Raw genomic sequence first — 13440 nt, 5'->3', positions numbered from 1 at the left:
CGAGGCCGGCTCTTTCTTGGAGAGCCTTGATGAGGAGTTTGTGGTCCACTGTCAAATGCTGCCGAGAGGTCAAGGAGAATGAGGAGGCAGCATTTGTCAGAGTCTAGAGAACCATGTAAGTCATCTATGATGTTCAGCATCGCGGTTTCTGTACTGCAGCTCTTTCTAAAGCCAGACTGGTGGGGGTCTAGAAGGTTGATGTTGTCCAGGTGCTGTGTCAGTTGATGAAGAACGCAGCGTTCAAGTGTTTTGGAGAGCAAGGGGAGGTTGGATATAGGTCTGAAGTGATTCAGATCTGTCGAGTCTAGACCGTTTTTTTCCAGCAGGGGGGTGACTTGTCCCATTTTTAGGCAATCAGGGACCACTCCATTTTTTAAGGAGCTGTTTATGATTTTGCCCCAAATAGGTGCAAAGGCGTGTTTTAATTTCTTGATTAGTAGGGGAGGAATGGGATCAGAGATGTGGGCTGATGGTTTGGAGGACACGATCAGCGCGATTATCTCTGTTTCTAGAACAGGACGAAAGCTGAGCCAGAGGGTGGGAAAAGAGCCAGGAGAGAGGGCAGGGGGTACAGCCGAGCTGCTCTTCTTAGGAAGCGATTCATTGATGTCTAGTGAAAGTTCGATTCTTGCTATCTTATAGTTGAAGAAGTGAGCAAAGTTATCACAGAGTTCTTTGGACGCCTGTACAGAAGAGGACACTGGTTTGGAGGTTTGTTGTCTGATGATGCTGTAGAGTTCCTTCGGTCTGTTTTTGGCCTTGTCCAGTGCCTCGCGGAAGAAGTTGGATTTCTTATTTTTGATGTGATTGTTGTATTTCCTACGGGCTGATTTCAGTTGGTCACGAAGGATCGCAGTCGGGTTATTTCTCCGTTTTCTTTCTTTGGCTCTTAGGATTCTCCTTTCTGTGTTAAGGTCATTGTTGAACCAAGTTCTAGAAGGAGTGGTTCTGCTTCTTTTGAGCTTAAGTGGAGCTAGCTTGTCGAGAATGGCCCCTAGATCGGAATTGTACCGATCAGTGAGATCTTTGGTGGAGAGGTGGGCTTTGTTGTCCTGGAGGAGTGAGCTTAACTGCGCTGCCAGGGTATCCAGGGGTACATGGGAGATGTTTCTCGTCCATTTAGGGGGGTCGTGGGGAGGTTGGTAGGAGATAGTGGGGTGATTAATATGAAACAGGATCATGTGGTGGTCTGACCAGTCGACGGGAAGTATGTGGTTGATCGTGATAGAGTTCTTTTGCGAAATGATGGCATCCAATGTGGCTCCTTTGTAATGAGACATTTTCTGTGTCGAGGAAGGAACCCAGATAATGAATCCGTTGCGTAGGGTTTAGTATGGACTTTTTGAAATTGACCTGAAGCCTTAGTTTGTGTAGCAGTTGAAGGCATCTTGAGAGATGATCCTGCAGCAGAGATGGGGACTAGCTCTTCAGGAGCCAGTCGTCCAAGTAAGGGTAAATGAAAATCCTCTGCTTCCGAAGGAAGGTGGCTACCACCGCCATACACTTGGAGAATGTTCGGGGAGCTGACTTCAGCCCGAACGGAAGAACTGCAGATTGGTAATGCTTAACAGACACTGGAAATCTCAGAAACTTGCGATGTCTCTTTCAAATTGGCACATGAAATTATGCGTCTTTCAGATCGATGGAACACATCCAATCCCCTTGCTAAAGTTGAGGGAAGATTTGATGAAGTGCCAACATTCAAAATTTTTCTCTTCAAATGAATCTGTTCAACAGTCTCAAATCCAGTATAGGTCTGTACTCTGCAGTAGGACCTTTCTTTTGTACAAGGAAAAAACGAGAATAAAGTCCCTGATTTCTTTGTGGCTTTGGCACTTTCTCTATTTTTGCTCAATAAGGTATTCACTTCTTTCTGCAGCAAACCTTGGTTCTGGGGAAAACCACTTTTTGGAACAATGGAAGAAGGAGGTTTCTTAAATTTGAGAAGATATCCGTTCTGAACAATGTCGATGACCCACCTGTCCTTTGTTAAATGCCTCCACTTGTCCAGATATAATGCAATGCTGCCTCCGACCGGAGTGGACAACGGCTTTGGATGAAGGTATATCGCATGGTTTTTGTGGCTGTTTTGAAGCGGTCGACTACTGTCTGTTACTGCCTCGCCATGTCCAGGTCTGCATTGCTGAAACTGCGACCTCTGTTGAGATTGGCCCTGGTTTTGTGAGGACCAGTTCGATGTTTGCCCTCGCTGTTATTTGTCGTTGGAACGAAAGCGACAACCAAAATCTCTTTCTCCAGGCCAACAGCCTTAAGAGTATCTAGTTCGGTTTTCATCTTAGCTATCTCATCTTCTGCATGTGATCCAAACAACGTTGATCAATTAAACGGCAAATTAACAATTTTCCTCTGAGCATCAGGTTTGAGGCCTGTGAGGCGGAGTCAGGCTGATCTCCTGGAACAGATACCATGGGCATAACCATGAGCTGCTAAATCAGCAGTTGGCCACCGTACCAATAATCTGATTGGCCACCAAACCTCCTTCTTGTACAATTTCCAAGAAATCTTTTTGATCCTCCTTGGGTAATTTGTCAACGAATCTTGTTAAGGAATCCCAGAACAGTCGGTCGTAACGCCCCAGTAAAGCAGCTGCACTCGCCACTCTTATTACGGAGCCTGCCGTATTACACATTCTCCGCCCCAAGGAGTCCATGTTCTTGCTATCCTTTTCTGGTGGGGCAGATGAGATGGACGTCGCAGAATGTGTCTTCCTAGCAGGGGCAACTTTAAGAGAATCCAGTGGTGGATCTGTACGTAGAAGGAATATGCTACTTACCAGTATGCATCTGTTCTTGGCATGTAGGGCTGCTGATATTCATATCTTGTGCATAGATCGCCACCTAGTGTTGGGTCCGGATGATTGCTCATTGTTGTCCTGGAAGAGTCTTCGAAGTATCACGAGATAGGTGGCTCCTCCCCTGGACTACAGTGCGCATGGGCATCCTCTCCATCCTCAGATTGTTTTTCGCCATTGTGGCCGGGATGGAGTATGATACAGTAAGTGATGTCCATGCTAGAGATTAATTCTGAGCGCTACAGCTGCGACAGGCACCGTGGAGGAGGGAGGGCGATATGAATATCAGCAGCCCTACATGCCAAGAACAGATGCATACTGGTAAGTAGCATATTTCGTTCGAGGCATGTGGGCTGCTGAATTCATATCTTGTGCATAGAATGTATAGCAGTCTCCCTTTTAGCGGTGGTTGCCCGTGCCAGCTGCGGCAGTCTGAAAAAGAGTCTTGAGAACAGCCTGTCCTACAGCTGCTTGCTGTATGGAGTGTAAATCTACGCAGTAGTGTTTGGTAAATGTATGTATGGTAGTCCATGTGGCTGCTCTACATATGTCTTCTAGAGGAATGTTCCCTAGGAAAGCCATGGATGCCCCTAATTTGCGTGTTGAATGCGCTCTTGGGGGTACTGTTAATGTGCGTTTAGCTTTTTGATAACAAATTTGTATGCACTTAACAATCCACCTGGCTATACCTGATTTGGAAATGGGGTTGCCTTTGTGCTGTGGTGAAAAGGCAACAAACAGTTGCTTAGTGTTTCTGAAAAGTTTTGTCCCGTCTATATAGTACAGGAGAGCTTGTTTAACGTCTAAGGTATGTAGAGCTCTTTCTGCCACTGAATCTGGATTTGGGAAGAACACTGGCAGTTCTATAGCTTGATTGATGTGAAACTGAGATATCACCTTTGGCATACATTTAGAGTTTGTTCGTAGCACAACCCTATTTGAGTGAATTTGTATGAATGGCTCCTGAATAGTTAGAGCTTGTAGCTCACTAACTCTTCTAAGGGAGGTAATTGCCACTAGAAAGGCCACTTTCCACGTTAGGAACTGTATCTCACATGAGTGTAGCGGTTCAAAAGGGGGTCCCATTAGTCTGGTGAGAACAATGTTCAAGTTCCAGACAGGTGAAGGTGGGTGTCTAGGAGGAATTACTCGTTTGAGTCCCTCCATGAAAGCTTTAATAGCAGGCACTCTGAAGAGGGAAAGGTGCTGCCTGTTCTGAAGATAAGCTGCCACAGCAGCTAAATGTATACGTATGGAACTGTAAGCCAGATTGCATCTGTGTAAATGCAACAGAAGCATATGATGTTTTGAGTAGATGCGTCGAGCGGATTTATGTCATTATTGGAGCAATAGATGACAAACCGTTTCCACTTCGCCGCATAGCATGCCCTGGTAGTAGGTCTTCTTGCCTCTTTGATAATATTCATACAGTCAGGAGGCAAGTTCAGGTAACCAAACTCTATGACTTCAGGAGCCAGATCGCAAGGTACAACTGTTGCAGATCTGGGTGCTGAATGTCGCCATGGCTCTGCGTTAAAAGACTGGGTGTTAATTTTAGCCTTTGATGAGGCACCACGGAATGTTCTAGGAACGTGGTGTACCATGGTTGCCTTGCCCACGTTGGAGCAACTAGGATGAGTGTCATGGAGTGTTGTCGCAGTTTCCGTGCCACTAGTGGTATGAGCGGGGCTGGAGAAAAAGCGTACGCAAATTTGCCTGACTAGTTCATCCACATCGCATTGCCCTGAGACTGCGGATGTGGAAATCTGTCGGCGAAGCTTTGGCATTTTGTGTTTTCTTTTGTGGCGAATAGGTCTATTTCTGGGTGACCCCACTGCTGAAGTACGGGTGCAGCACTGAGGGATGGATCTCCCACTCGTGCATCTGGTGGCTGTGTCTGCTGAGCAGATCCGCCATCTGGTTGTCCTTGCCTGGGAGGTGTTCCGCCATGAGGAAGATGTTCCTCTGAATGGCCCACTTCCACATGCTTTGCGCTAGATGTGACAACTGCGGAGAGTGTGTCCCTCCCTGTTTCTGTATGTAGAACATGGCAGTCATGTTGTCCGTCCGGATCAACACGACTTTGTTGCACAAATGTACTTTGAACGCCTTCAGTGCCATGAAGATTGCCATCAGTTCCAGCAGGTTGATGTGCATCTTTTTCTGTTGGGTTGTCCACAGCCCCTGGACAGTGTAATGGAGGACATGCGACCCCATCCCAGGAGAGATGCGTCCATCGTGAGCACTATTTGTGGTACAGGCTCCTGGATCGGTCGACCCTTGCAAAGGTTTTGTGGGTTCCACCAATGCAGAGAGTTCTATGCGCGACCGGTCACCAACACTAGGTCTTTTAATTGTCCATGAGCCTGGTTCCACTGCTGTGCTAGGCACTCCTGAAGCAGACGCATGTGTAGTCTTGCGTGGGGGACTATGAATATGCAGGAGGCCATCATGCCTATCAACTGCATAAATACCTGTGCGGGAGCGAGTATTGGGGTCTAAATCCCTGGATCAGCGACTGAATGCTGTTGAAGCTTGCTGTCTATTGTCGCTCCCAGGTACTGTTGTACGTGGGCGGGCTGGAGATGAGACTTTGTGTAGTTTAATGAGAATCCGAGGCTGTGGAGGAGGTGAATAGTGCGGGACATGTGGTCGGCACATTGCTGGGCTGACTTTGCTTGGATAAGCCAGTCGTCCAGATAAGGGTAGACGTGGATATTGTTACTTCGCAGGTGCGCCGCTACTGTCGCTAGGCACTTGGTAAACACCCTTGGGGCGGTTGTTACCCCGAAAGGCAGTACTTTGAACTGGTAGTGCTGGTTTTGTATGGTAAACCTGAGATACTTCCTGTGTGCTGGATATGTCGGTATGTGGAAATATGCATCCTTTAGGTCTAATGTTGCGAGGAAGTCTCCCTGACGGAGTAAAGGTAGAACCTGCTGTAAAAGTGAGCATGTGAAAATGTTCTGACAAGATGTATTGGTTTAGGGGCCTGAGGTCTAGTATAGGCCTGAGAGACCCGTCCTTTTTGGGGATTAAAAAGTACAGTGAGTACACCCCGGTACCCTGTTGCTCTATAGGGACGAGTTCTATGGCCCCTTTTTGCAGCATGCTGAAAACCTCCTGCTGCAATAAGTCTAGGTGCTCTACGGACATAGGACGGTGTCTTGGGGGTATGTTGGGTGGAGTGGACGTTAGCTCTAGACAATAGCCGTACTGAATAAGTTGTCTCACCCACCTTTCTGTTGTAATGCTCTCCCAGACTGGTAGGAACTGTTGTAATTGTCCCCCGACCGGTGTTATATGGTCTGGGGGCAGTGGCAAGGCGTCACTGTTTAGTATTGGTGGAGGATCTGGCGTTATTCCCTCGTCTTCTGCCTTTGTTGCTGTTGCCACGGTAACCACCTCTATTGTTCTTATTATAGGTGGTTTGCGTGCTCCCTTTACTGTATGGAGTCTGCTGTGATGCCTGGCCTCTTGTAGCTCCTCTGTTACCGGAGCGACGAAAGGAGCCGCCTCTGAATTGTTGTGACTGCAAGGCACCCATGGATTTGGCTGTCTGTGTCCTTTTTAATTTTTTCTAATATTGTGTCCATATCAGGACCAAATAAAAAAATCAGGGTTTACAGGCTGATTTAATAATGTGGTTTGAATCTCTTGTTTGAACCCTGAGATGCGCAACCAAGCATGCCTTCTGAGCATGACACTTGTGTTGATGGCCCTGGCTGCAGTGTCTGCTACATCTAGAGCACATTTAATGGATGCGTTGGATATCAGTTTCCCTTCCTGTATGAGAGTTTCCGCCCCTTCCTTGTAGGCATCAGGCAAATGTTGTAGCAGTTGCTCTAATGTGTCATAATGTGCCCTATCGTATCTGGCTAATAGGGCCTGTGTGTTGGAAATTCTCCAGATGTTAGCTGCTTGAGCAGCCACCCTTTTACCAGAAGCTTCTAATACTTTAGACTCTTTGTCTGGAGGGGGAGCATCACCCGTAGTTTGGGAGTTGGCACGTTTACGAGCATTGAATACAACCAAAGAGTCCAACGGCAGCTGTCCCCGAATGTATGTAGGGTCCACAGGCGCCGGTCTGTATTTTTGTTCACTTATGGGGTTAACAACCCTTCCCTTGTGGTTTCCTTGAAAATGTCTCCAGCGTGTTTGAGGACACCCTTTAACATTGGCAATGTCTTAACTGATTTCTCTGAAGTGGAGAAAAGTGTCAAACAAGAAATCCCCCTCAATTGGGTCAGCATGCATGTCCACATCATGATTTTGTGCCGCCCTCTCTAGTAACGCGTTAAACGCTGCTGTATCCTCTGTTGGCAAAGTTTTTACAGGGTAAGAAGGAGTATCAGGGATAGGTTGCGACTCCCCCCTGGTCAATAGGATCTGTCCAGGTTTGAGTCTGGTCCTCCTGATCATTGCCTGCAGGGTAACTATATTGTTCATCATAGTCATACCCCATATCCTCAGTAGAGCGTGTGGGTGAGCCTGCAGAGGTGTCCTGGCTATAGTACCTTACAGGTTCAAAATGGACAGGTGAGGTTGAAGAATCCCTTTTCTTCTTCAGTGGGATTTTATATGACTCCAGAGGATTTTCCGACCTGATTTTTCGTTGATAAACTGTAAGTTTACCTGCGTCGGTGTCGATTTGGAGCTTCGACTGATTATCATAGGAGGGCTCCTGGTACAGAACATTCTCTTGTAGTGGATGACTCCTTTTCCCAAGTGCCACCGACTTGGTCGGTTCGATCCTTGTCTTCGGATCGATCACCTTAGGCCGTGCTGTCGGGGGCAGTCCGAACTTTATCGGCGGCTTTGGGCCCAATGTCGATATTGGACCGACAGACTTCACCTTGTCGTCGTGCTTCTGGCCTTGCGTGGACTTCGTTGTCTGTTGCGCCGGAGGCGCGCTCTTTTTCTTCGGTTCGACTTGCTCCTTCGAGGCGCCTTTAGGTTTCGGCTCGAGTGTCTTGCCGAGCTGTTGTTGTTCGACTCGGTGCCTCGGGTCGAGGGCTTTCTGAGACTCGAGTCCTTTGTTTGTGTCGCTGTCCGTCGACGCCGACCTCGTCGGTTCGACGTACTTGGCTTTAGCGATAGACTTTAGCGCACCAATCTTCGTTTCAACACCCTTTGTGGTCGATCCAGCAGGGTCGCCGACGCTTTTCTTCGGCGTCAAAACTGATGTGGTCGCACTCTTCGATCCAAGGACTGTTTTCAGCAGTTTCGGTTTCGTTATTGTCTCGATAGCTTTCGGTTTCGCTTTCTGTAGGGCGACCGATGGCTCGTGTGAGATATTCTTAGCCGGGCCGAGACGCGGGGCTATAGAATGTTTGTCAAGATCTTGGCTAAGGCCTTTTGGCGATGCCTCGACCTGAGCCTTAGAAAGTCTTTGAGTGTCTTTTTGAGGCCCAGTACCCACTGTTAGGCCTGGTTCATCACTCGAGTCGTCATCGACGGCTCCGATGGGGGACACGTCGTCCCTTACCTCTTCGACGTGTTGTTCTTCCTCGACTCGTTCTTCTTCGTCTTCATAGTAGGTGGAGTCGTGCTCCGAACCTGGATCCGATGCTTGTTCCGGATCCTCAGTCTCGACGACCTCATCGTCGTCTTCATCGAAGATATTCACCGGGTCGGGCGCTGGCTTCGTCATTGTTTGTCTTGCTGCACGTCAGAGCCGAAGCGTCTTCTTCGACCGGAATCGAGCACAAGCTAGATAGTTGTCCTCGTTGTGGTCGGATGATAAGCACTTGTTGCACACCGGGTGTACATCGATGTGCGGGTATTTCGAGTTACAAAGGGGGCATCGTTTGAACGGGCTCCGTTCCATCGACGATCGGGCCTCTGGTGTCGAAAAGGCCATGAGGCTCTCCTCGACGTCCTGCTTCGAAAAGAACTGGAACAAGAACTCGGCACCGATCGAATTAACAATACCGACGACCCCAAAGGCCTTTTGGCCTTAAAGAAAAGTTTCCGAACTTGAGTAAAGAAAAGTACATCCGAACCCAATGGCGGAAAAAAACAATCTGAGGATGGAGAGGATGCCCATGCAAGGAGCCACCTATCTCGTGATACTTCGAAGATTCTTCCAGTACAACAATGTGCAATCATCCGGACCCAACACTAGGCGGCGATCTATGCACAAGATATGAATTCAGCAGCCCACATGCCTCGAACACCTATTTTAACGTGGGTGGAAGAGTGGGCAGGGTTGAGGTGATATAAAAGGAAAGGCATTGATCTAATGGGTCTGCTCCTGCCCTACATGCGTCTGCTCTGGTGTGCTTGTGTGTGTGTGTTGTATGTGCCACAGGTCTGACCCCAGCTGCACGCAAACTGTTGGCACTGCAGTATGCACACTTAGCCTCCTCCTCCTGTGCCCACAAGCTCGCCCCTTGACTAAGAGGCGCTGCTTTCTGGAAGTGGCTAAGTTTAGCTCCGGGGGCGCACTCGGCAGGGCAGGAGGGCAGGGGGAAAGTTCATAGTAGTCCGTCGCCCTGCTGAGACGTGCAACTGTTCCCTCTTTCCGCAGTGATGAATGGCCAGCCGTTTAGCAGTGGCCTGCTGAACTATGCGGGTCAGCTGCGGAAACTCGCCCGTTCCTGCAACTCGCCCCGAACAGGGTGTTGCTTTAGGGACATCTACCGAGGATTGACCCTGTCACTCAGGGGGGCGGCATTAGTGGTGCATTACCTAGAGATCTGAAGGAAGCGGGGACAGGAAGGGCTCAGATACACACTGATCGAGAAAAGCAGGTTTCACTTAGGGCAATAGGCGTGGCTAGGGTATTCACTTAACCAGCATTAGCCCACTGACTGGAACACACGCCCTCGGTGAGTTAGGCGCGGCTAGGGTATTCACTTAACCAGCATTAGCCCACCGATTGGAACACACACCCTCTGTGAGCTAGGCACGGCTAGGGTATTCACTTAACCAGCATTAGACCACTGACGGGAACACGCACGCCAGGTGGGATGGTACAGTGCTGCCCATTGCTCCAGGAGAAGAGCTCTCTGTGCAGCCCTAGATGTCAGCTTCTGAACCAGGCAGAAATATCTCCAGGGAATTTAATAAAAAGATTCACGGCTTGCAACATTTACATCAGCAGGACAATAGACTTGTAATGTTTCAAGTTCATCAGCTGATATTTTTTCCATCTCACAAATTTTATGGGGCAGTTTTATGTAGCGCAAACTCGACCCGAAACTATCAGAGTGCTTTACATAAGCACCAGTTGCATTACAGATGGACACATGAATTTTTAGGTCGAGCCTAGACAGCGCCGTCGCAAAACCTGTAGTAAACAGAAAATGGAGGGTAATCCCGCCTGCCGCTTGATATTGGTTCACACTGGCGTTGCTCTGCTTCGCTGTCTCTCGTGAGTTAACTAGCCTTCACAAGGCTTGGGGTGTGAGAGGGATTCTATTTTAAGATTATTAAAGAGAAGAGGCAAATACCCAAATCAGTGGTTATGTATGCAGGTATAAACTCCTCTTGCCATCACAATGCCTCTGACACTCACCCAGTGTAAATACACTGGCATTTACAATTCCAATACATTAAACTTGCGCAAATGCAAGGCCTATTGCATTGCAAATTCTTGTTTTACCTGGTAGTGCAAAATGACAAAAGCTTGCATAGATGAAGAGATGGACCCTGCAACTTGCACGGAGTCTGTGTATTCTGTGTGCATTAGATAAGCTAGAATTCCTGTTATCAATGCTGTTTGTATGTAGATTTGTGTTGCTTATAGTATGGTGCATGTTACAGGAAGAAAAACTGCACATCTGCCTGTGCTTTACCTGACATGTGTGACGAAAAAGCGCAACTTTGCTGATCGTATTGTACCTGGTTTGTTCATTTTTCACTACGCCAGCCCATGCTCTATATTGCTTTTGATTCTGTATACATGCTGCTCCTAGTAATGCTGTACAGGTTTGAGCAAATCTTGCACTGCTTCTGCCAATGACGTACCCATTCTGAGTGGGCTAGAGGGAACTTTCCCTACTGCTGCCTATACTGTCTGGGCATGTTCTGAAGCTGTGCATACTCTTGTGAATTAGTGAGGCTCGAAAAAACATATTCATATTACAAACACCAACACTGCTGCCTCCGTCAATGCACTTTCACTTACCATTTCCTCTAAGCGGTTGAACTGAGGGGGTCCGCCTCCCATGTGTATATGGTTTGGGATTCCTTAAATACAGAAAGTAAAGGGTCATAGTCAGGCTTCAGGATGAACAAAGCTCAACAAGGTGTGAATGTATGTTTGCATAAATGCGCAATTTAAAGAAAAATAATACAATATCTAGAGCAGCAATTTTGCAACTGGTTTTCATTATGGTTTTTTTTTTGTATGCATAGATTACTGCGTGCATAAATGCTGAGTCTATAATGTATCTACCTGTGATGATAAGATGCATGCATTGGTTTAGATTCAAGAATCTAGTTTTTGTCACAGTACAGAACAAGCTACTTTCCATCAGTAATACTTTTTTGGTAGAGACTAACTAGCCACAGATAACCTCACCTTTTGAATATTCCCCAGGTGTCAGACTGGATCTAGAAACGTTTCAGTAGTACATCAAGGTGTTGCTTTGAAGCAGCACACTGGTGAATTCTCCTTCTGAAAGGACGAGTGAGGCTAATATATAGGCACCTCTCTAGCGCACTGATGTTAGTTGCTTTTAAGACTATTGATGCCCCCAGATCAAAAGCCCTAAAAGAAAATTTGTAGACAGTGTACAGATTCCTATAGTTGGGGTCTTGTTAATGGATAGAGCCCAATCAAAGAACAGGAAGGATGACAACAAAGTGTAATCATCCGGGCCCACCATCAGATGGCGATCTATGCACTAATGTGTGATCCGCAGCACATATGCCTCGAACAGAGCATTACTGAAGGAAAAAAACATGTTCTTCTCACACTTCTAGTCACAGGTTCCTCACTTTTTTAATAGATACCAAAGCAATACCTATTCATGGTGGGTCTGTGAGAGAACTCAAATCAGATACTCATGTAGGACCGCGCAGGCAAAATGCCCATCTCTGAGAACCAGTCTGTCCAGACAACAGTGCTTATTTCGCTTCCTGGCACATGTCTAGGGTAGGGACTCTGTATGCTAACACAGTGGTAGCATCTTTGCCCTGGTCGATTATGCATTCAGTCCTTCTGGAAGCTAATTTTTAGCCAATGCAAATCAGATCTTTATACAGAGCATGATTCAGCGGGAGATGGATCTTTTCTGCCTTGCACTTTTGCGCTTCAGAGAACCCCACAATGACCTGATCCTCCACCTGAGGCTTTTTAGTATGGTCCATGTAAAGGATCAGTGATCCTGTGGGTCCAAGCTATGGAGACTCTCCTTCTCCTTAGAGGGGTGAGGTGGAGCATATAACAGCAGCAAGGTGACAGTTTGATCGACATGGAATGGCAGCACAACTTTCGGCATAAAAGATGCCAGAGTCTGCAGAACAGGTCAGTCTAGTAAGAAAGTAGTGTACGGTGGAATAACAGAGCTTGAAGCTAACTTGTGAGAAAGTGCCATCTTTCTTGCATGGGTATGCCCCCACTTTTTTCTAACTGCTGATGTGCTTTGACTTAGTGTGCCCTGGGCTCCTGCCAACCAGGTACCCAGGGCCTGTGTTCCTTCCCTAAAACGGTGTTGAAACTAAAACCCAATTGTCATCTCTGGCAACCTGTCAGTCCCTAGTAAATGGCACCCTAAGAATCCAGGGCATGGTGACCAGAGGAGACCCCTAAGGGCTGCAGCACTTATTGTGCCACCCTTAGGAGCCCTGTGGCACCTACACACTGCCTTTGCAGGATGAGTGCCTAAGTATGAAACTAAACAAAGTCGACATGGCACACATCCGTGTGTGCCATGCCCACAAACCCACTGCCCTGGCATACATCAGTCACCCCTCTAGCTGGGTGCCCTATGCCAGCGGTGAGGGCACCGGTGCATGAGCCCTGTGCCCCTACAGTACCCAGGGCCATTCCTGGGCACTGCAAGTGCAGTGATGCCATTAAGAGTATATGGTGCTGGGAGGTCGACATTACGAACTCCACAGCACCATAATGGCTACACTGAAGACTGAGAAGTTTGGTATCAAACTTCTCAGCACATTAAATCCACACTGATGCCAGTGTGGGATTTAATGAAAAATGCACCACAGAGGGCATCTTAGAGATGCCCCCTGAAACTTAATCACAATCCACGTCTGGACGAGAGGCTGCCTAGGCTGTCACACAGCAGACATGTTGCTGGACCCCTGGGTGGAGACACCCCCGCTCTCCTGGGCCTGCAACCATGCACATCCTGGGTGAGGTGCTAGGTCTCCCCCCCCAGGACGGGCAGGGGGAAGCTTCAAAGGCCTGCTTCTCCAGACCATTTGCTGTAACCACATGACAATAGAGGAAGCGATACAATCAAAAATACAAAGTATCCAAACGAAGTATGGAGAGTCCCACAAAAAACCGTTAGCGTCGACAGCGCGGAAAAAGGGAACTGTTGTCATCATGCCGACATGGTCTTCTGCTCCGGTGACATCATGCGGAGCCGCGTGCTGAACCATGACGCTATGACGTCCTCGTCGGCGTGGAGAGCTACGAAAAATTTCCGTGG

General features: G+C 47.8%; 1 protein-coding gene across 4 annotated transcripts in view; it reads right to left on the bottom strand.

Moving 5' to 3' along the window:
* The window catches only part of CASC3 (CASC3 exon junction complex subunit), a 458504-nt gene that overhangs the window by 241916 nt on the left and 203148 nt on the right, over window positions 1-13440 (bottom strand). For all 4 annotated transcript variants that reach the window (XM_078645688.1, XM_078645689.1, XM_078645690.1 and 1 more), the window contains exon 8: window positions 10947-11008. In XM_078645688.1, coding sequence (XP_078501814.1) covers window positions 10947-11008 — 62 coding nt within the window. The remainder of the gene's footprint in view (window positions 1-10946; window positions 11009-13440) is intronic.

This window comes from Lissotriton helveticus, chromosome 5_1 (assembly GCF_964261635.1).
Source record: "Lissotriton helveticus chromosome 5_1, aLisHel1.1, whole genome shotgun sequence".
Taxonomy (NCBI): domain Eukaryota; kingdom Metazoa; phylum Chordata; class Amphibia; order Caudata; family Salamandridae; genus Lissotriton; species Lissotriton helveticus.
Note: the sequence above shows the minus strand (reverse complement) of the source record. Positions and strands in the feature narration are given on the sequence as shown.